Below are 21,110 nucleotides of genomic sequence, written 5' to 3' on the forward strand. Positions count from 1 at the left end.
GTACTGTGCGCTGACTATACACATGAGAAGTTGTACTGTGCGCTGACTATACACATGAGAAGTTGTACTGTGCGCTGACTATACACATGAGAAGTTGTACTGTGCGCTGACTATACACACGAGAGGTTGTACTGTGCGCTGACTATACACATGAGAAGTTGTACTGCGCGCTGACTATACACATGAGAAGTTGTACTGCGCGCTGACTATACACATGAGAAGTTGTACTGTGCGCTGACTATACACATGAGAAGTTGTACTGTGCGCTGACTATACACATGAGAAGTTGTACTGTGCGCTGACTATACACACGAGAGGTTGTACTGTGCGCTGACTATACACATGAGAAGTTGTACTGCGCGCTGACTATATACACATGAGAAGTTGTACTGCGCGCTGACTATACACATGAGAAGTTGTACTGCGCGCTGACTATACACATGAGAAGTTGTACTGCGCGCTGACTATACACATGAGAAGTTGTACTGCGCGCTGACTATACACATGAGAAGTTGTACTGTGCGCTGACTATACACATGAGAAGTTGTACTGTGCGCTGACTATACACATGAGAAGTTGTACTGTGCGCTGACTATACACACGAGAGGTTGTACTGTGCGCTGACTATACACACGAGAAGTTGTACTGCGCGCTGACTATACACATGAGAAGTTGTACTGTGCGCTGACTATACACATGAGAAGTTGTACTGTGCGCTGACTATACACACGAGAGGTTGTACTGTGCGCTGACTATACACATGAGAAGTTGTACTGTGCGCTGACTATACACATGAGAAGTTGTACTGCGCGCTGACTATACACATGAGAAGTTGTACTGTGCGCTGACTATACACATGAGGAGTTGTACTGCGCGCTGACTATACACATGAGGAGTTGTACTGTGCGCTGACTATACACATGAGAAGTTGTACTGCGCGCTGACTATACACATGAGAAGTTGTACTGCGCGCTGACTATACACATGAGAAGTTGTACTGCGCTCTGACTATACACATGAGAAGTTGTACTGTGCGCTGACTATACACATGAGAAGTTGTACTGTGCGCTGACTATACACATGAGAAGTTGTACTGTGCGCTGACTATACACATGAGAAGTTGTACTGTGCGCTGACTATACACATGAGAAGTTGTACTGTGCGCTGACTATACACATGAGAAGTTGTACTGTGCGCTGACTATACACATGAGAAGTTGTACTGTGCGCTGACTATACACATGAGAAGTTGTACTGTGCGCTGACTATACACATGAGAAGTTGTACTGTGCGCTGACTATACACATGAGAAGTTGTACTGTGCGCTGACTATACACATGAGAAGTTGTACTGTGCGCTGACTATACACATGAGAAGTTGTACTGCGCGCTGACTATACACATGAGAAGTTGTACTGTGCGCTGACTATACACATGAGAAGTTGTACTGCGCGCTGACTATACACATGAGAAGTTGTACTGTGCGCTGACTATACACATGAGAAGTTGTACTGTGCGCTGACTATACACTTGAGAAGTTGTACTGTGCGCTGACTATACACACGAGAGGTTGTACTGTGCGCTGACTATACACACGAGAAGTTGTACTGCGCGCTGACTATACACATGAGAAGTTGTACTGTGCGCTGACTATACACATGAGAAGTTGTACTGTGCGCTGACTATACACACGAGAGGTTGTACTGTGCGCTGACTATACACATGAGAAGTTGTACTGTGCGCTGACTATACACATGAGAAGTTGTACTGCGCGCTGACTATACACATGAGAAGTTGTACTGTGCGCTGACTATACACATGAGGAGTTGTACTGCGCGCTGACTATACACATGAGGAGTTGTACTGTGCGCTGACTATACACATGAGAAGTTGTACTGCGCGCTGACTATACACATGAGAAGTTGTACTGCGCTCTGACTATACACATGAGAAGTTGTACTGTGCGCTGACTATACACATGAGAAGTTGTACTGCGCGCTGACTATACACATGAGAAGTTGTACTGTGCGCTGACTATACACATGAGAAGTTGTACTGTGCGCTGACTATACACATGAGAAGTTGTACTGTGCGCTGACTATACACATGAGAAGTTGTACTGTGCGCTGACTATACACATGAGAAGTTGTACTGTGCGCTGACTATACACATGAGAAGTTGTACTGTGCGCTGACTATACACATGAGAAGTTGTACTGCGCGCTGACTATACACATGAGAAGTTGTACTGTGCGCTGACTATACACACGAGAAGTTGTACTGCGCGCTGACTATACACACGAGAAGTTGTACTGTGCGCTCTGGTCTCTGTGTAGGGGCGTGTCTGTGGGTGTGGTTGAGTTGGTGTGTGGGCGTGGCTGTGTAGCCATAGTTACTGTTTGGTTTTGGTTTAGTCTGTGTGGAAACTGAAACCGGAAGCAGCGAAGCGAGAGAAGGTGAAGAGAGGAGGGGGGGGGGGGGGAGAGGAGGGGGGGGGGGGGAGAGGAGAGGGGCCCCGGGAGAAGGAGAGGAGAGGAGAGGAGAGGGGCCCCGGGAGAAGGAGAGGAGAGGGGCCCCGGGAGAAGGAGAGGAGAGGAGAGGGGCCCCGGGAGAAGGAGAGGAGAGGGGCCCCGGGAGAAGGAGAGGAGAGGGGCCCCGGGAGAAGGAGAGGAGAGGAGAGGGGCCCCGGGAGAAGGAGAGGAGAGGAGAGGGGCCCCGGGAGAAGGAGAGGAGAGGGGCCCCGGGAGAAGGAGAGGAGAGGGGCCCCGGGAGAAGGAGAGGAGAGGGGCCCCGGGAGAAGGAGGGGAGAGGGGCCCCGGGAGAAGGTGAGGAGGGCCCCGGGAGAAGGAGAGGGGAGGGGCCCCGGGAGAAGGTGAGGAGGGCCCCGGGAGAAGGAGAGGAGAGGGGCCCCGGGAGAAGGAGAGGAGAGGGGCCCCGGGAGAAGGAGAGGAGAGGAGAGGGGTCCCGGGAGAAGGAGAGGAGAGGGGCCCCGGGAGAAGGAGAGGAGAGGGGCCCCGGGAGAAGGAGGGGAGAGGGGTCCCGGGAGAAGGAGAGGAGAGGAGAGGGGCCCCGGGAGAAGGAGAGGAGAGGGGCCCCGGGAGAAGGAGAGGAGAGGGGCCCCGGGAGAAGGAGGGGAGAGGGGTCCCGGGAGAAGGAGGGGAGAGGAGAGGGGCCCCGGGAGAGGGAGAGGAGAGGAGAGGGGCCCCGGGAGAGGAGAGGAGAGGGGCCCCGGGAGAAGGAGAGGAGAGGGGCCCCGGGAGAAGGAGAGGGGCGGGGCCCCGGGAGAAGGTGAGGAGGGCCCCGGGAGAAGGTGAGGAGGGCCCCTGTAGCTGTGATATATAATGCCTTATACACATATGCAGTGTCCGGGGCCCTGTCCCGGTGACACGACGTTGTTGTGACTGTCCCCCGCTGTATACTGATGTAGGGGTGGAGGCCGCCATGCTGCCGGTGACCCGCGGTCATGGGGATCTGTTGGAGCCGCCTCCTTCTCTCTGGCGCCTGGTGGAGGATCTGGTACCGCGGAGTGAGCGGCCGGAGATCCGGAGGATCCTGGGAGACGCGGCGGTGGAGCTGAGCCTGGACTTACACACAGAGGTGAGGGCTCCGCCATAGTCCATAGGGAATCCCCACACCCTGACAATCTATAAAACGCTGTCGTATACAGCACTACCTATTCCTCTGTGCTGCTGTGGGGGATTACTGAGCTCTGCCAGCCTCCCCTGCTCACAGACAAGTAAGGGTTAAGGTTTGTAGTTTTCAGAAATTTGCTTTAAGATTCATTTATTTTCTTGGAATAATTTTCTGAGTTTTCCAAGAATTGGCCTGAAACCCGAGACCGAGACGTACGGGGGAAGCCTCTGTATACTCTGCTACTGCCGGTATATAGTGTCTGGCTGTATACTCTGCTACTGCCGGTATATAGTGTCTGGCTGTATACTCTGCTACTGCCGGTATATAGTGTCTGGCTGTATACTCTGCTACTGCCGGTATATAGTGTCTGGCTGTATACTCTCTGCTGGTATATAGTGTCTGGCTGTATACTCTCTGCTGGTATATAGTGTCTGGCTGTATACTCTGCTACTGCCGGTATATAGTGTCTGGCTGTATACTCTCTGCTGGTATATAGTGTCTGACTGTACACTCTCTGCTGGTATATACTGTCCGGCTGTATACTCTCTGCTGGTATATAGTGTCTGGCTGTATACTCTCTGCTGGTATATAGTGTCTGGCTGTACACTCTCTGCTGGTATATAGTGTCTGGCTGTACACTCTCTGCTGGTATATAGTGTCTGACTGTACACTCTCTGCCGGTATATAGTGTCTGGCTGTATACTCTCTGCTGGTATATAGTGTCTGGCTGTATACTCTCTGCTGGTATATAGTGTCTGGCTGTATACTCTCTGCTGGTATATAGTGTCTGACTGTACACTCTCTGCTGGTATATACTGTCCGGCTGTATACTCTCTGCTGGTATATAGTGTCTGGCTGTATACTCTCTGCTGGTATATAGTGTCTGGCTGTACACTCTCTGCTGGTATATAGTGTCTGGCTGTACACTCTCTGCTGGTATATAGTGTCTGACTGTACACTCTCTGCCGGTATATAGTGTCTGACTGTACACTCTCTGCTGGTATATAGTGTCTGGCTGTATACTCTCTGCTGTTATATAGTGTCTGGCTGTATACTCTCTGCCGGTATATAGTGTCTGGCTGTATACACTCTCTGCTGGTATATAGTGTCTGGCTGTACACTCTCTGCTGGTATATAGTGTCTGGCTGTACACTCTCTGCTGGTATATAGTGTCTGGCTGTATACTCTCTGCTGTTATATAGTGTCTGGCTGTATACACTCTCTGCTGGTATATAGTGTCTGGCTGTATACACTCTCTGCCGGTATATAGTGTCTGGCTGTACACTCTCTGCTGGTATATAGTGTCTGGCTGTATACTCTCTGCTGGTATATAGTGTCTGGCTGTACACTCTCTGCTGGTATATAGTGTCTGGCTGTATACTCTCTGCTGGTATATAGTGTCTGGCTGTATACTCTCTGCTGGTATATAGTGTCTGGCTGTACACTCTCTGCCGGTATATAGTGTCTGGCTGTACACTCTCTGCTGGTATATAGTGTCTGGCTGTATACTCTCTGCTGGTATATAGTGTCTGGCTGTACACTCTCTGCTGGTATATAGTGTCTGGCTGTATACTCTCTGCTGGTATATAGTGTCTGGCTGTATACACTCTGCTGGTATATAGTGTCTGGCTGTACACTCTCTGCTGGTATATAGTGTCTGGCTGTATACTCTCTGCTGGTATATAGTGTCTGGCTGTACACTCTCTGCTGGTATATAGTGTCTGGCTGTATACTCTCTGCTGGTATATAGTATCTGGCTGTATACTCTCTGCTGGTATATAGTGTCTGGCTGTATACTCTCTGCTGGTATATAGTGTCTGGCTGTATACTCTCTGCTGGTATATTGTGTCTGGCTGTACACTCTCTGCTGGTATATAGTGTCTGGCTGTATACTCTCTGCTGGTATATAGTGTCCGGCTGTATACTCTCTGCTGGTATATAGTGTCCGGCTGTACACTCTCTGCTGGTATATAGTGTCCGGCTGTATACTCTCTGCTGGTATATAGTGTCTGGCTGTATACTCTCTGCTGGTATATAGTGTCTGCCTGTATACACTCTGCTGGTATATAGTGTCTGGCTGTACACTCTCTGCTGGTATATAGTGTCCGGCTGTATACTCTCTGCTGGTATATAGTGTCTGGCTGTATACTCTCTGCTGGTATATAGTGTCTGGCTGTATACTCTCTGCTGGTATATAGTGTCTGGCTGTACACTCTCTGCTGGTATATAGTGTCTGGCTGTATACTCTCTGCTGGTATATAGTGTCTGGCTGTACACTCTCTGCTGGTATATAGTGTCTGGCTGTACACTCTCTGCTGGTATATAGTGTCTGGCTGTATACTCTCTGCTGGTATATAGTGTCTGGCTGTATACACTCTGCTGGTATATAGTGTCTGGCTGTACACTCTCTGCTGGTATATACTGTCTGGCTGTATACTCTCTGCTGGTATATAGTGTCTGGCTGTATACACTCTCTGCTGGTATATAGTGTCTGGCTGTATACACTCTCTGCTGGTATATAGTGTCTGGCTGTATACTCTCTGCTGATATATAGTGTCCGGCTGTATACTCTCTGCTGGTATATACTGTCCGGCTGTATACTCTCTGCCGGTATATAGTGTCTGACTGTACACTCTCTGCCGGTATATAGTGTCTGGCTGTATACTCTCTGCTGGTATATAGTATCTGGCTGTATACTCTCTGCTGGTATATAGTGTCTGGCTGTATACTCTCTGCTGGTATATAGTGTCTGGCTGTATACACTCTGCTGGTATATAGTGTCTGGCTGTACACTCTCTGCTGGTATATAGTGTCTGGCTGTACACTCTCTGCTGGTATATAGTGTCTGGCTGTATACACTCTGCTGGTATATAGTGTCTGGCTGTATACACTCTGCTGGTATATAGTGTCTGGCTGTATACTCTCTGCTGGTATATAGTGTCTGGCTGTATACTCTCTGCTGGTATATAGTGTCTGGCTGTATACTCTCTGCTGGTATATAGTGTCTGGCTGTATACTCTCTGCTGGTATATAGTGTCTGGCTGTACACTCTCTGCTGGTATATAGTGTCTGGCTGTATACACTCTCTGCTGGTATATACTGTCTGGCTGTATACACTCTCTGCTGGTATATTGTGTCTGGCTGTATACACTCTGCTGGTATATAGTGTCTGGCTGTACACTCTCTGCTGGTATATAGTGTCCGGCTGTATACTCTCTGCTGGTATATAGTGTCTGGCTGTACACTCTCTGCTGGTATATAGTGTCTGGCTGTACACTCTCTGCTGGTATATACTGTCTGGCTGTATACACTCTGCTGGTATATAGTGTCTGGCTGTATACACTCTGCTGGTATATAGTGTCTGGCTGTATACACTCTGCTGGTATATAGTGTCTGGCTGTATACTCTCTGCTGGTATATAGTGTCTGGCTGTATACTCTCTGCTGGTATATAGTGTCCGGCTGTATACTCTCTGCTGATATATAGTGTCCGGCTGTATACTCTCTGCTGGTATATAGTGTCTGGCTGTATACTCTCTGCTGGTATATAGTGTCTGGCTGTACACTCTCTGCTGGTATATAGTGTCTGCCTGTATACACTCTCTGCTGGTATATAGTGTCTGGCTGTACACTCTCTGCTGGTATATACTGTCTGGCTGTATACTCTCTGCTGGTATATAGTGTCTGGCTGTATACACTCTCTGCTGGTATATAGTGTCTGGCTGTATACTCTCTGCTGATATATAGTGTCCGGCTGTATACTCTCTGCTGGTATATAGTGTCTGGCTGTATACTCTCTGCTGGTATATAGTGTCTGGCTGTACACTCTCTGCTGGTATATAGTGTCTGCCTGTATACACTCTGCTGGTATATAGTGTCTGACTGTACACTCTCTGCTGGTATATAGTGTCCGGCTGTATACACTCTGCTGGTATATAGTGTCTGGCTGTATACTCTCTGCTGGTATATAGTGTCCGGCTGTACACTCTCTGCTGGTATATAGTGTCTGGCTGTACACTCTCTGCTGGTATATACTGTCTGGCTGTATACTCTCTGCTGGTATATAGTGTCTGGCTGTATACACTCTCTGCTGGTATATAGTGTCTGCCTGTATACACTCTCTGCTGGTATATAGTGTCTGCCTGTATACACTCTCTGCTGGTATATAGTGTCTGGCTGTATACTCTCTGCTGGTATATAGTGTCTGGCTGTATACTCTCTGCTGGTATATTGTGTCTGGCTGTACACTCTCTGCTGGTATATAGTGTCTGGCTGTACACTCTCTGCTGGTATATAGTGTCTGGCTGTACACTCTCTGCTGGTATATAGTGTCTGGCTGTATACACTCTCTGCTGGTATATACTGTCTGGCTGTATACACTCTCTGCTGGTATATTGTGTCTGGCTGTATACACTCTGCTGGTATATAGTGTCTGGCTGTATACTCTCTGCTGGTATATAGTGTCCGGCTGTATACTCTCTGCTGATATATAGTGTCCGGCTGTATACTCTCTGCTGGTATATAGTGTCTGGCTGTATACTCTCTGCTGGTATATAGTGTCTGGCTGTACACTCTCTGCTGGTATATAGTGTCTGCCTGTATACACTCTCTGCTGGTATATAGTGTCTGGCTGTACACTCTCTGCTGGTATATACTGTCTGGCTGTATACTCTCTGCTGGTATATAGTGTCTGGCTGTATACACTCTCTGCTGGTATATAGTGTCTGGCTGTATACACTCTCTGCTGGTATATAGTGTCTGGCTGTATACTCTCTGCTGATATATAGTGTCCGGCTGTATACTCTCTGCTGGTATATAGTGTCTGGCTGTATACTCTCTGCTGGTATATAGTGTCTGGCTGTACACTCTCTGCTGGTATATAGTGTCTGGCTGTATACTCTCTGCTGGTATATAGTGTCTGGCTGTATACTCTCTGCTGGTATATAGTGTCTGGCTGTATACACTCTGCTGGTATATAGTGTCTGGCTGTATACACTCTCTGCTGGTATATAGTGTCTGGCTGTATACTCTCTGCTGATATATAGTGTCTGCCTGTATACACTCTGCTGGTATATAGTGTCTGACTGTACACTCTCTGCTGGTATATAGTGTCCGGCTGTATACACTCTGCTGGTATATAGTGTCTGGCTGTATACTCTCTGCTGGTATATAGTGTCCGGCTGTACACTCTCTGCTGGTATATAGTGTCTGGCTGTACACTCTCTGCTGGTATATAGTGTCTGGCTGTACACTCTCTGCTGGTATATACTGTCTGGCTGTATACTCTCTGCTGGTATATAGTGTCTGGCTGTATACACTCTCTGCTGGTATATAGTGTCTGCCTGTATACACTCTCTGCTGGTATATAGTGTCTGGCTGTACACTCTCTGCTGGTATATACTGTCTGGCTGTATACTCTCTGCTGGTATATAGTGTCTGGCTGTATACACTCTCTGCTGGTATATAGTGTCTGGCTGTATACTCTCTGCTGGTATATAGTGTCCGGCTGTACACTCTCTGCTGGTATATAGTGTCTGGCTGTACACTCTCTGCTGGTATATAGTGTCTGGCTGTACACTCTCTGCTGGTATATACTGTCTGGCTGTATACTCTCTGCTGGTATATAGTGTCTGCCTGTATACACTCTCTGCTGGTATATAGTGTCTGGCTGTACACTCTCTGCTGGTATATACTGTCTGGCTGTATACTCTCTGCTGGTATATAGTGTCTGGCTGTATACTCTCTGCTGGTATATAGTGTCTGGCTGTATACTCTCTGCTGGTATATAGTGTCTGGCTGTATACTCTCTGCTGGTATATACTGTCCGGCTGTATACACTCTCTGCTGGTATATAGTGTCTGGCTGTACACTCTCTGCTGGTATATAGTGTCCGGCTGTATACACTCTCTGCTGGTATATAGTGTCTGGCTGTATACTCTCTGCTGGTATATAGTGTCCGGCTGTATACACTCTGCTGGTATATAGTGTCTGGCTGTATACACTCTGCTGGTATATAGTGTCCGGCTGTATACTCTCTGCTGGTATATAGTGTCCGGCTGTATACACTCTGCTGGTATATAGTGTCTGGCTGTACACACTCTGCTGGTATATAGTGTCTGGCTGTACACTCTCTGCTGGTATATAGTGTCTGGCTGTACACTCTCTGCTGGTATATAGTGTCTGCCTGTATACACTCTCTGCTGGTATATAGTGTCTGGCTGTACACTCTCTGCTGGTATATAGTGTCTGGCTGTACACTCTCTGCTGGTATATAGTGTCTGGCTGTACACTCTCTGCTGGTATATAGTGTCTGGCTGTACACTCTCTGCTGGTATATAGTGTCCGGCTGTATACTCTCTGCTGGTATATACTGTCCGGCTGGCCCTGTATACCCTCTCCTTGGTCGTCCTATATATTGTGACCTTCTCCCTCCTTCTAGATTGAGGTTCTCCTGGATTTGTGGCGAGACCTCCGCTCCATCCCGAGACCCCCGTCCCGCAGCGGCTCCGTCCTCTCCGACCCCCCGGCCATAAAGGATCTGGTGACCCAGGAGATCCGGCTGCTGCTGCTCAGTGTGAGGGCTCAGCACCGGGGACGGTGAGTATGGGGGTGTCCCCTGTATTATACATGGCTAGTGGGGGGAGCAGAGACTAAGCCCACTTACCCCAAATTCCCTACAAGGTCACATGACGGTCAGTGTGTCTCCCATATGTTCTGGTTTGTTAAACATGGCGACCCCCGAATCTCAGTGACTGCGGAACCTTCTCCTCTTCCCCTCTTCTTGGGAGTCCCTGGATTTTGGCATCGCCTCCTCCCATAGACTACAGAGGCCGCTGATCCCCCATCTTAGGCCTTCTTTACCATTACTACCAGGAACAGTGAAGGGTCCCCCAATTTTTGATGAATTTTGGGGTCACACTGGACTGACTTGCTATCCTGCGCTCTGCCTTCCTCTACAAGATTTACAATCTGCTCGGCGCGGCGTCATCTGACATTGCAGGCCGCTCCGTCTCCCGAACAACCCGACCCCTCAGGGGGGAATCCTCGCGGCCTCCCTCGCCTGTACAATAGTCCATGACATGAGTAACTCCCAGCAACGGGGCCGAGGCTGGAGGAACGTCACCCCTACACACAGCGCCCCCCCACTGCACATCACCCCTACACACAGCGCCCCCCCACTGCACGTCACCCCTACACACAGCGCCCCCCACTGCACGTCACCCCTACACACAGCGCCCCCCACTGCACGTCACCCCTACACACAGCGCCCCCCCACTGCACGTCACCCCTACACACAGCGCCCCCCACTGCACGTCACCCCTACACACAGCGCCCCCCCACTGCACGTCACCCCTACAGACAGCGCCCCCCACTGCACGTCACCCCTACAGACAGCGCCCCCCACTGCACGTCACCCCTACACACAGCGCCCCCCACTGCACGTCACCCCTACACACAGCGCCCCCCCACTGCACGTCACCCCTACAGACAGCGCCCCCCACTGCACGTCACCCCTACAGACAGCGCCCCCCACTGCACGTCACCCCTACACACAGCGCCCCCCCACTGCACGTCACCCCTACACACAGCGCCCCCCACTGCACGTCACCCCTACACACAGCGCCCCCCCACTGCACGTCACCCCTACAGACAGCGCCCCCCCACTGCACGTCACCCCTACAGACAGCGCCCCCCACTGCACGTCACCCCTACACACAGCGCCCCCCCACTGCACGTCACCCCTACACACAGCGCCCCCCCACTGCACGTCACCCCTACACACAGCACCCCCCCACTGCACGTCACCCCTACACACAGCGCCCCCCACTGCACGTCACCCCTACACACAGCGCCCCCCACTGCACGTCACCCCTACACACAGCGCCCCCCACTGCACGTCACCCCTACACACAGCGCCCCCCACTGCACGTCACCCCTACAGACAGCGCCCCCCCACTGCACGTCACCCCTACACACAGCGCCCCCCCACTGCACGTCACCCCTACACACAGCGCCCCCCACTGCACGTCACCCCTACACACAGCGCCCCCCCACTGCACGTCACCCCTACAGACAGCGCCCCCCCACTGCACGTCACCCCTACACACAGCGCCCCCCCACTGCACGTCACCCCTACACACAGCGCCCCCCCACTGCACGTCACCCCTACACACAGCGCCCCCCACTGCACGTCACCCCTACACACAGCGCCCCCCACTGCACGTCACCCCTACACACAGCGCCCCCCACTGCACGTCACCCCTACACACAGCGCCCCCCACTGCACGTCACCCCTACACACAGCGCCCCCCCACTGCACGTCACCCCTACACACAGCGCCCCCCCACTGCACGTCACCCCTACAGACAGCGCCCCCCACTGCACGTCACCCCTACACACAGCGCCCCCCACTGCACGTCACCCCTACACACAGCGCCCCCCACTGCACGTCACCCCTACACACAGCGCCCCCCCACTGCACGTCACCCCTACAGACAGCGCCCCCCACTGCACGTCACCCCTACACACAGCGCCCCCCACTGCACGTCACCCCTACACACAGTGCCCCCCACTGCACGTCACCCCTACAGACAGCGCCCCCCACTGCACGTCACCCCTACACACAGCGCCCCCCAACTACACGTCACCCCTACACACAGCGCCCCCCACTGCACGTCACCCCTACACACAGCGCCCCCCACTGCACGTCACCCCTACACACAGCGCCCCCCACTGCACGTCACCCCTACAGACAGCGCCCCCCACTGCACGTCAACCCTACAGACAGCGCCCCCCACTGCACGTCACCCCTACACACAGCGCCCCCCACTGCACGTCACCCCTACACACAGCGCCCCCCACTGCACGTCACCCCTACACACAGCGCCCCCCACTGCACGTCACCCCTACACACAGCGCCCCCCACTGCACGTCACCCCTACAGACAGCGCCCCCCACTGCACGTCACCCCTACAGACAGCGCCCCCCCACTGCACGTCACCCCTACACACAGCGCCCCCCCCCACTGCACGTCACCCCTACACACAGCGCCCCCCACTGCACGTCACCCCTACACACAGCGCCCCCCACTGCACGTCACCCCTACACACAGCGCCCCCCACTGCACGTCACCCCTACACACAGCGCCCCCCACTGCACGTCACCCCTACACACAGCGCCCCCCACTGCACGTCACCCCTACACACAGCGCCCCCCCACTGCACGTCACCCCTACAGACAGTGCCCCCCATCCAGACAGGGACACTGCACGTCACCCCTACAGACAGCGCCCCCCCTATCCAGACAGGGACCCTGCACGTCACCCCTACAGACAGCGCCCCCCCACTGCACGTCACCCCTACACACAGCGCCCCCCCACTGCACGTCACCCCTACAGACAGTGCCCCCCATCCAGACAGGGACACTGCACGTCACCCCTACAGACAGTGCCCCCCCATCCAGACAGGGACACTGCACGTCACCCCTACAGACAGTGCCCCCCCATCCAGACAGGGACACTGCACGTCACCCCTACAGACAGCGCCCCCCCCATCCAGACAGGGACCCTGCACGTCACCCCTACAGACAGTGCCCCCCCATCCAGACAGGGACACTGCACGTCACCCCTACAGACAGCGCCCCCCCCATCCAGACAGGGACCCTGCACGTCACCCCTACAGACAGTGCCCCCCCATCCAGACAGGGACCCTGCACGTCACCCCTACAGACAGCGCCCCCCCACTGCACGTCACCCCTACACACAGCGCCCCCCCACTGCACGTCACCCCTACAGACAGCGCCCCCCCATCCAGACAGGGACACTGCACGTCACCCCTACAGACAGTGCCCCCCCATCCAGACAGGGACACTGCACGTCACCCCTACAGACAGTGCCCCCCCATCCAGACAGGGACACTGCACGTCACCCCTACAGACAGCGCCCCCCCCATCCAGACAGGGACCCTGCACGTCACCCCTACAGACAGTGCCCCCCCATCCAGACAGGGACACTGCACGTCACCCCTACAGACAGTGCCCCCCCATCCAGACAGGGACACTGCACGTCACCCCTACAGACAGTGCCCCCCCCATCCAGACCGGGACACTGCACGTCACCCCTACAGACAGCGCCCCCCCATCCAGACCGGGACACTGCACGTCACCCCTACAGACAGCGCCCCCCCATCCAGACCGGGACACTGCACGTCACCCCTACAGACAGCGCCCCCCCATCCAGACCGGGACACTGCACGTCACCCCTACACATCCAGACCGGGACACTGCACGTCACCCCTACAGACAGCGCCCCCCCCATCCAGACCGGGACACTGCACGTCACCCCTACAGACAGCGCCCCCCATCCAGACCGGGACACTGCACGTCACCCCTACAGACACTGCCCCCCATCCAGACAGGGACACTGCACGTCACCCCTACAGACAGCGCCCCCCATCCAGACCGGGACACTGCACGTCACCCCTACAGACAGCGCCCCCCCATCCAGACAGGGACACTGCACGTCACCCCTACAGACAGCGCCCCCCCCATCCAGACAGGGACACTGCACGTCACCCCTACAGACAGCGCCCCCCAATCCAGACCGGGACACTGCACGTCACCCCTACACACAGCGCCCCCCCACTGCACGTCACCCCTACAGACAGCGCCCCCCAATCCAGACCGGGACACTGCACGTCACCCCTACACACAGTGCCCCCCCACTGCACGTCACCCCTACAGACAGCCCCCCCCCATCCAGACAGGGACCCTGCACGTCTCCACTACAGACAGCGCCCCCCCCATCCAGACCGGGACCCTGCACGTCTCCACTACAGACAGCCCCCCCCCATCCAGACCGGGACACTGCACGTCTCCACTACAGACAGCCCCCCCCCATCCAGACCGGGACACTGCACGTCACCCCTACAGACAGTGCCCCCCCCATCCAGACAGGGACACTGCACGTCACCCCTACAGACAGTGCCCCCCCCATCCAGACCGGGACACTGCACGTCACCCCTACACACAGCGCCCCCCCACTGCACGTCACCCCTACAGACAGCGCCCCCCAATCCAGACCGGGACACTGCACGTCACCCCTACACACAGTGCCCCCCCACTGCACGTCACCCCTACAGACAGCCCCCCCCCATCCAGACAGGGACACTGCACGTCACCCCTACAGACAGTGCCCCCCATCCAGACCAGGACACTGCACGTCACCCCTACAGACAGCGCCCCCCCATCCAGACCGGGACACTGCACGTCACCCCTACAGACAGCCCCCCATCCAGACCGGGACACTGCACGTCACCCCTACAGACAGCGCCCCCCCATCCAGACCGGGACCCTGCACGTCTCCACTACAGACAGCCCCCCCCCATCCAGACCGGGACACTGCACGTCTCCACTACAGACAGCCCCCCCCCATCCAGACCGGGACACTGCACGTCACCCCTACGGACAGCGCCCCCCCATCCAGACCGAGACACTGCACGTCACCCCTACAGACAGCGCCCCCCATCCAGACCGGGACACTGCACGTCACCCCTACAGACAGCGCCCCCCATCCAGACCGGGACACTGCACGTCACCCCTACAGACAGTGCCCCCCCCATCCAGACAGGGACACTGCACGTCACCCCTACAGACAGTGCCCCCCCCATCCAGACCGGGACACTGCACGTCACCCCTACACACAGCGCCCCCCCACTGCACGTCACCCCTACAGACAGCGCCCCCCAATCCAGACCGGGACACTGCACGTCACCCCTACACACAGTGCCCCCCCACTGCACGTCACCCCTACAGACAGCCCCCCCCCATCCAGACAGGGACCCTGCACGTCTCCACTACAGACAGCGCCCCCCATCCAGACCGGGACACTGCACGTCACCCCTACAGACAGTGCCCCCCCCCATCCAGACAGGGACACTGCACGTCACCCCTACAGACAGTGCCCCCCATCCAGACCAGGACACTGCACGTCACCCCTACAGACAGCGCCCCCCCATCCAGACCGGGACACTGCACGTCACCCCTACAGACAGCCCCCCATCCAGACCGGGACACTGCACGTCACCCCTACAGACAGCGCCCCCCCATCCAGACAGGGACACTGCACGTCACCCCTACAGACAGCGCCCCCCCCATCCAGACCGGGACACTGCACGTCACCCCTACAGACAGCGCCCCCCATCCAGACAGGGACACTGCACGTCACCCCTACAGACAGCGCCCCCCATCCAGACAGGGACACTGCACGTCACCCCTACAGACAGCGCCCCCCCCATCCAGACAGGGACACTGCACGTCACCCCTACAGACAGCGCCCCCCAATCCAGACCGGGACACTGCACGTCACCCCTACAGACAGCGCCCCCCCACTGCACGTCACCCCTACACACAGCGCCCCCCCACTGCACGTCACCCCTACAGACAGCCCCCCCCCATCCAGACAGGGACCCTGCACGTCTCCACTACAGACAGCGCCCCCCATCCAGACCGGGACACTGCACGTCACCCCTACAGACAGTGCCCCCCCCCATCCAGACAGGGACACTGCACGTCACCCCTACAGACAGTGCCCCCCATCCAGACCAGGACACTGCACGTCACCCCTACAGACAGCGCCCCCCCATCCAGACCGGGACACTGCACGTCACCCCTACAGACAGTGCCCCCCATCCAGACCAGGACACTGCACGTCACCCCTACAGACAGCGCCCCCCATCCAGACCGGGACACTGCACGTCACCCCTACAGACACTGCCCCCCATCCAGACCGGGACACTGCACGTCACCCCTACAGACAGTGCCCCCCATCCAGACCGGGACACTGCACGTCACCCCTACAGACAGCGCCCCCCATCCAGACAGGGACACTGCACGTCACCCCTACAGACAGCGCCCCCCCATCCAGACAGGGACACTGCACGTCACCCCTACAGACAGTGCCCCCCCATCCAGACCGGGACACTGCACGTCACCCCTACACACAGTGCCCCCCATCCAGACAGGGACACTGCACGTCACCCCTACAGACAGCGCCCCCCCCCATCCAGACCGGGACACTGCACGTCACCCCTACAGACAGCGCCCCCCATCCAGACAGGGACACTGCACGTCACCCCTACAGACAGCGCCCCCCATCCAGACAGGGACACTGCACGTCACCCCTACAGACAGCGCCCCCCCCATCCAGACAGGGACCCTGCACGTCACCCCTACAGACAGCGCCCCCCCACTGCACGTCACCCCTACACACAGCGCCCCCCCACTGCACGTCACCCCTACAGACAGCGCCCCCCCCATCCAGACAGGGACCCTGCACGTCACCCCTACAGACAGTGCCCCCCCCATCCAGACAGGGACACTGCACGTCACCCCTACAGACAGTGCCCCCCCATCCAGACAGGGACACTGCACGTCACCCCTACAGACAGTGCCCCCCCATCCAGACAGGGACACTGCACGTCACCCCTACAGACAGCGCCCCCCCCATCCAGACAGGGACCCTGCACGTCACCCCTACAGACAGTGCCCCCCCATCCAGACAGGGACACTGCACGTCACCCCTACAGACAGCGCCCCCCCCATCCAGACAGGGACCCTGCACGTCACCCCTACAGACAGTGCCCCCCCATCCAGACAGGGACCCTGCACGTCACCCCTACAGACAGCGCCCCCCCACTGCACGTCACCCCTACACACAGCGCCCCCCCACTGCACGTCACCCCTACAGACAGCGCCCCCCCATCCAGACAGGGACACTGCACGTCACCCCTACAGACAGTGCCCCCCCATCCAGACAGGGACACTGCACGTCACCCCTACAGACAGTGCCCCCCCATCCAGACAGGGACACTGCACGTCACCCCTACAGACAGCGCCCCCCCCATCCAGACAGGGACCCTGCACGTCAACCCTACAGACAGTGCCCCCCCATCCAGACAGGGACACTGCACGTCACCCCTACAGACAGTGCCCCCCCATCCAGACAGGGACACTGCACGTCACCCCTACAGACAGTGCCCCCCCCATCCAGACCGGGACACTGCACGTCACCCCTACAGACAGCGCCCCCCATCCAGACCGGGACACTGCACGTCACCCCTACAGACAGCGCCCCCCCATCCAGACCGGGACACTGCACGTCACCCCTACAGACAGCGCCCCCCCATCCAGACCGGGACACTGCACGTCACCCCTACAGACAGCGCCCCCCATCCAGACCGGGACACTGCACGTCACCCCTACAGACAGCGCCCCCCCCCATCCAGACCGGGACACTGCACGTCACCCCTACAGACAGCGCCCCCCATCCAGACAGGGACACTGCACGTCACCCCTACAGACAGCGCCCCCCATCCAGACCGGGACACTGCACGTCACCCCTACAGACAGCGCCCCCCCATCCAGACAGGGACACTGCACGTCACCCCTACAGACAGCGCCCCCCCATCCAGACAGGGACACTGCACGTCACCCCTACAGACAGCGCCCCCCAATCCAGACCGGGACACTGCACGTCACCCCTACACACAGCGCCCCCCCACTGCACGTCACCCCTACAGACAGCGCCCCCCAATCCAGACCGGGACACTGCACGTCACCCCTACACACAGTGCCCCCCCACTGCACGTCACCCCTACAGACAGCCCCCCCCCATCCAGACAGGGACCCTGCACGTCTCCACTACAGACAGCCCCCCCCCATCCAGACCGGGACACTGCACGTCTCCACTACAGACAGCCCCCCCCCCATCCAGACCGGGACACTGCACGTCACCCCTACGGACAGCGCCCCCCCATCCAGACCGAGACACTGCACGTCACCCCTACAGACAGCGCCCCCCATCCAGACCGGGACACTGCACGTCACCCCTACAGACAGCGCCCCCCATCCAGACCGGGACACTGCACGTCACCCCTACAGACAGTGCCCCCCCCATCCAGACAGGGACACTGCACGTCACCCCTACAGACAGTGCCCCCCCCATCCAGACCGGGACACTGCACGTCACCCCTACACACAGCGCCCCCCCACTGCACGTCACCCCTACAGACAGCGCCCCCCAATCCAGACCGGGACACTGCACGTCACCCCTACACACAGTGCCCCCCCACTGCACGTCACCCCTACAGACAGCCCCCCCCCATCCAGACAGGGACCCTGCACGTCTCCACTACAGACAGCGCCCCCCATCCAGACCGGGACACTGCACGTCACCCCTACAGACAGTGCCCCCCCCCATCCAGACAGGGACACTGCACGTCACCCCTACAGACAGTGCCCCCCATCCAGACCAGGACACTGCACGTCACCCCTACAGACAGCGCCCCCCCATCCAGACCGGGACACTGCACGTCACCCCTACAGACAGCCCCCCATCCAGACCGGGACACTGCACGTCACCCCTACAGACAGCGCCCCCCCATCCAGACAGGGACACTGCACGTCACCCCTACAGACAGTGCCCCCCCATCCAGACCGGGACACTGCACGTCACCCCTACAGACAGCGCCCCCCCATCCAGACCGGGACACTGCACGTCACCCCTACAGACAGTGCCCCCCATCCAGACAGGGACACTGCACGTCACCCCTACAGACAGCGCCCCCCCCATCCAGACCGGGACACTGCACGTCACCCCTACAGACAGCGCCCCCCATCCAGACAGGGACACTGCACGTCACCCCTACAGACAGCGCCCCCCATCCAGACAGGGACACTGCACGTCACCCCTACAGACAGCGCCCCCCCATCCAGACAGGGACACTGCACGTCACCCCTACAGACAGCGCCCCCCAATCCAGACCGGGACACTGCACGTCACCCCTACAGACAGCGCCCCCCCACTGCACGTCACCCCTACACACAGCGCCCCCCCACTGCACGTCACCCCTACAGACAGCCCCCCCCCATCCAGACAGGGACCCTGCACGTCTCCACTACAGACAGCGCCCCCCATCCAGACCGGGACACTGCACGTCACCCCTACAGACAGTGCCCCCCCCCATCCAGACAGGGACACTGCACGTCACCCCTACAGACAGTGCCCCCCCATCCAGACCAGGACACTGCACGTCACCCCTACAGACAGCGCCCCCCCATCCAGACCGGGACACTGCACGTCACCCCTACAGACAGTGCCCCCCATCCAGACCAGGACACTGCACGTCACCCCTACAGACAGCGCCCCCCATCCAGACCGGGACACTGCACGTCACCCCTACAGACACTGCCCCCCATCCAGACCGGGACACTGCACGTCACCCCTACAGACAGTGCCCCCCATCCAGACCGGGACACTGCACGTCACCCCTACAGACAGCGCCCCCCCATCCAGACAGGGACACTGCACGTCACCCCTACAGACAGCCCCCCATCCAGACAGGGACACTGCACGTCACCCCTACAGACAGCGCCCCCCCATCCAGACAGGGACACTGCACGTCACCCCTACAGACAGTGCCCCCCCATCCAGACCGGGACACTGCACGTCACCCCTACACACAGCGCCCCCCCATCCAGACAGGGACACTGCACGTCACCCCTACAGACAGTGCCCCCCCATCCAGACCGGGACACTGCACGTCACCCCTACACACAGTGCCCCCCATCCAGACAGGGACACTGCACGTCACCCCTACAGACAGCGCCCCCCCCCATCCAGACCGGGACACTGCACGTCACCCCTACAGACAGCGCCCCCCATCCAGACAGGGACACTGCACGTCACCCCTACAGACAGCGCCCCCCATCCAGACAGGGACACTGCACGTCACCCCTACAGACAGCGCCCCCCCCATCCAGACAGGGACCCTGCACGTCACCCCTACAGACAGCGCCCCCCCACTGCACGTCACCCCTACACACAGCGCCCCCCCACTGCACGTCACCCCTACAGACAGCGCCCCCCCCCATCCAGACAGGGACCCTGCACGTCACCCCTACAGACAGTGCCCCCCCATCCAGACAGGGACACTGCACGTCACCCCTACAGACAGTGCCCCCCCATCCAGACAGGGACACTGCACGTCACCCCTACAGACAGTGCCCCCCCCATCCAGACCGGGACACTGCACGTCACCCCTACAGACAGCGCCCCCCATCCAGACCGGGACACTGCACGTCACCCCTACAGACAGCGCCCCCCCATCCAGACCGGGACACTGCACGTCACCCCTACAGACAGCGCCCCCCCATCCAGACCGGGACACTGCACGTCACCCCTACAGACAGCGCCCCCCATCCAGACCGGGACACTGCACGTCACCCCTACAGACAGCGCCCCCCCCATCCAGACCGGGACACTGCACGTCACCCCTACAGACAGCGCCCCCCATCCAGACAGGGACACTGCACGTCACCCCTACAGACAGCGCCCCCCATCCAGACCGGGACACTGCACGTCACCCCTACAGACAGCGCCCCCCAATCCAGACCGGGACACTGCACGTCACCCCTACACACAGC

General features: G+C 57.7%; 1 protein-coding gene across 4 annotated transcripts in view; it reads left to right on the forward strand.

Moving 5' to 3' along the window:
- The first annotated feature begins 2,426 nt into the window (after positions 1-2,426).
- Positions 2,427-21,110, forward strand: part of CCDC24 (coiled-coil domain containing 24) — a 50,138-nt gene continuing 31,454 nt past the window's right edge. The window contains exons 1-3 of one of the 4 annotated variants that reach the window (XM_075287851.1): positions 2,427-2,453; positions 3,425-3,594; positions 10,069-10,226. In XM_075287851.1, the coding sequence (XP_075143952.1) occupies positions 3,439-3,594; positions 10,069-10,226 (314 nt within the window). In that variant the 5' untranslated portion in view covers positions 2,427-2,453; positions 3,425-3,438. Of the gene's footprint in view, positions 2,454-2,543; positions 3,595-10,068; positions 10,227-21,110 lie in introns of those variants that run through there. The other 3 variants (XM_075287849.1, XM_075287850.1, XM_075287852.1) reach the window with 3 other exon arrangements.

Source organism: Leptodactylus fuscus, chromosome 9, assembly GCF_031893055.1.
Source record: "Leptodactylus fuscus isolate aLepFus1 chromosome 9, aLepFus1.hap2, whole genome shotgun sequence".
Classification (NCBI taxonomy): Eukaryota; Metazoa; Chordata; class Amphibia; order Anura; family Leptodactylidae; genus Leptodactylus; species Leptodactylus fuscus.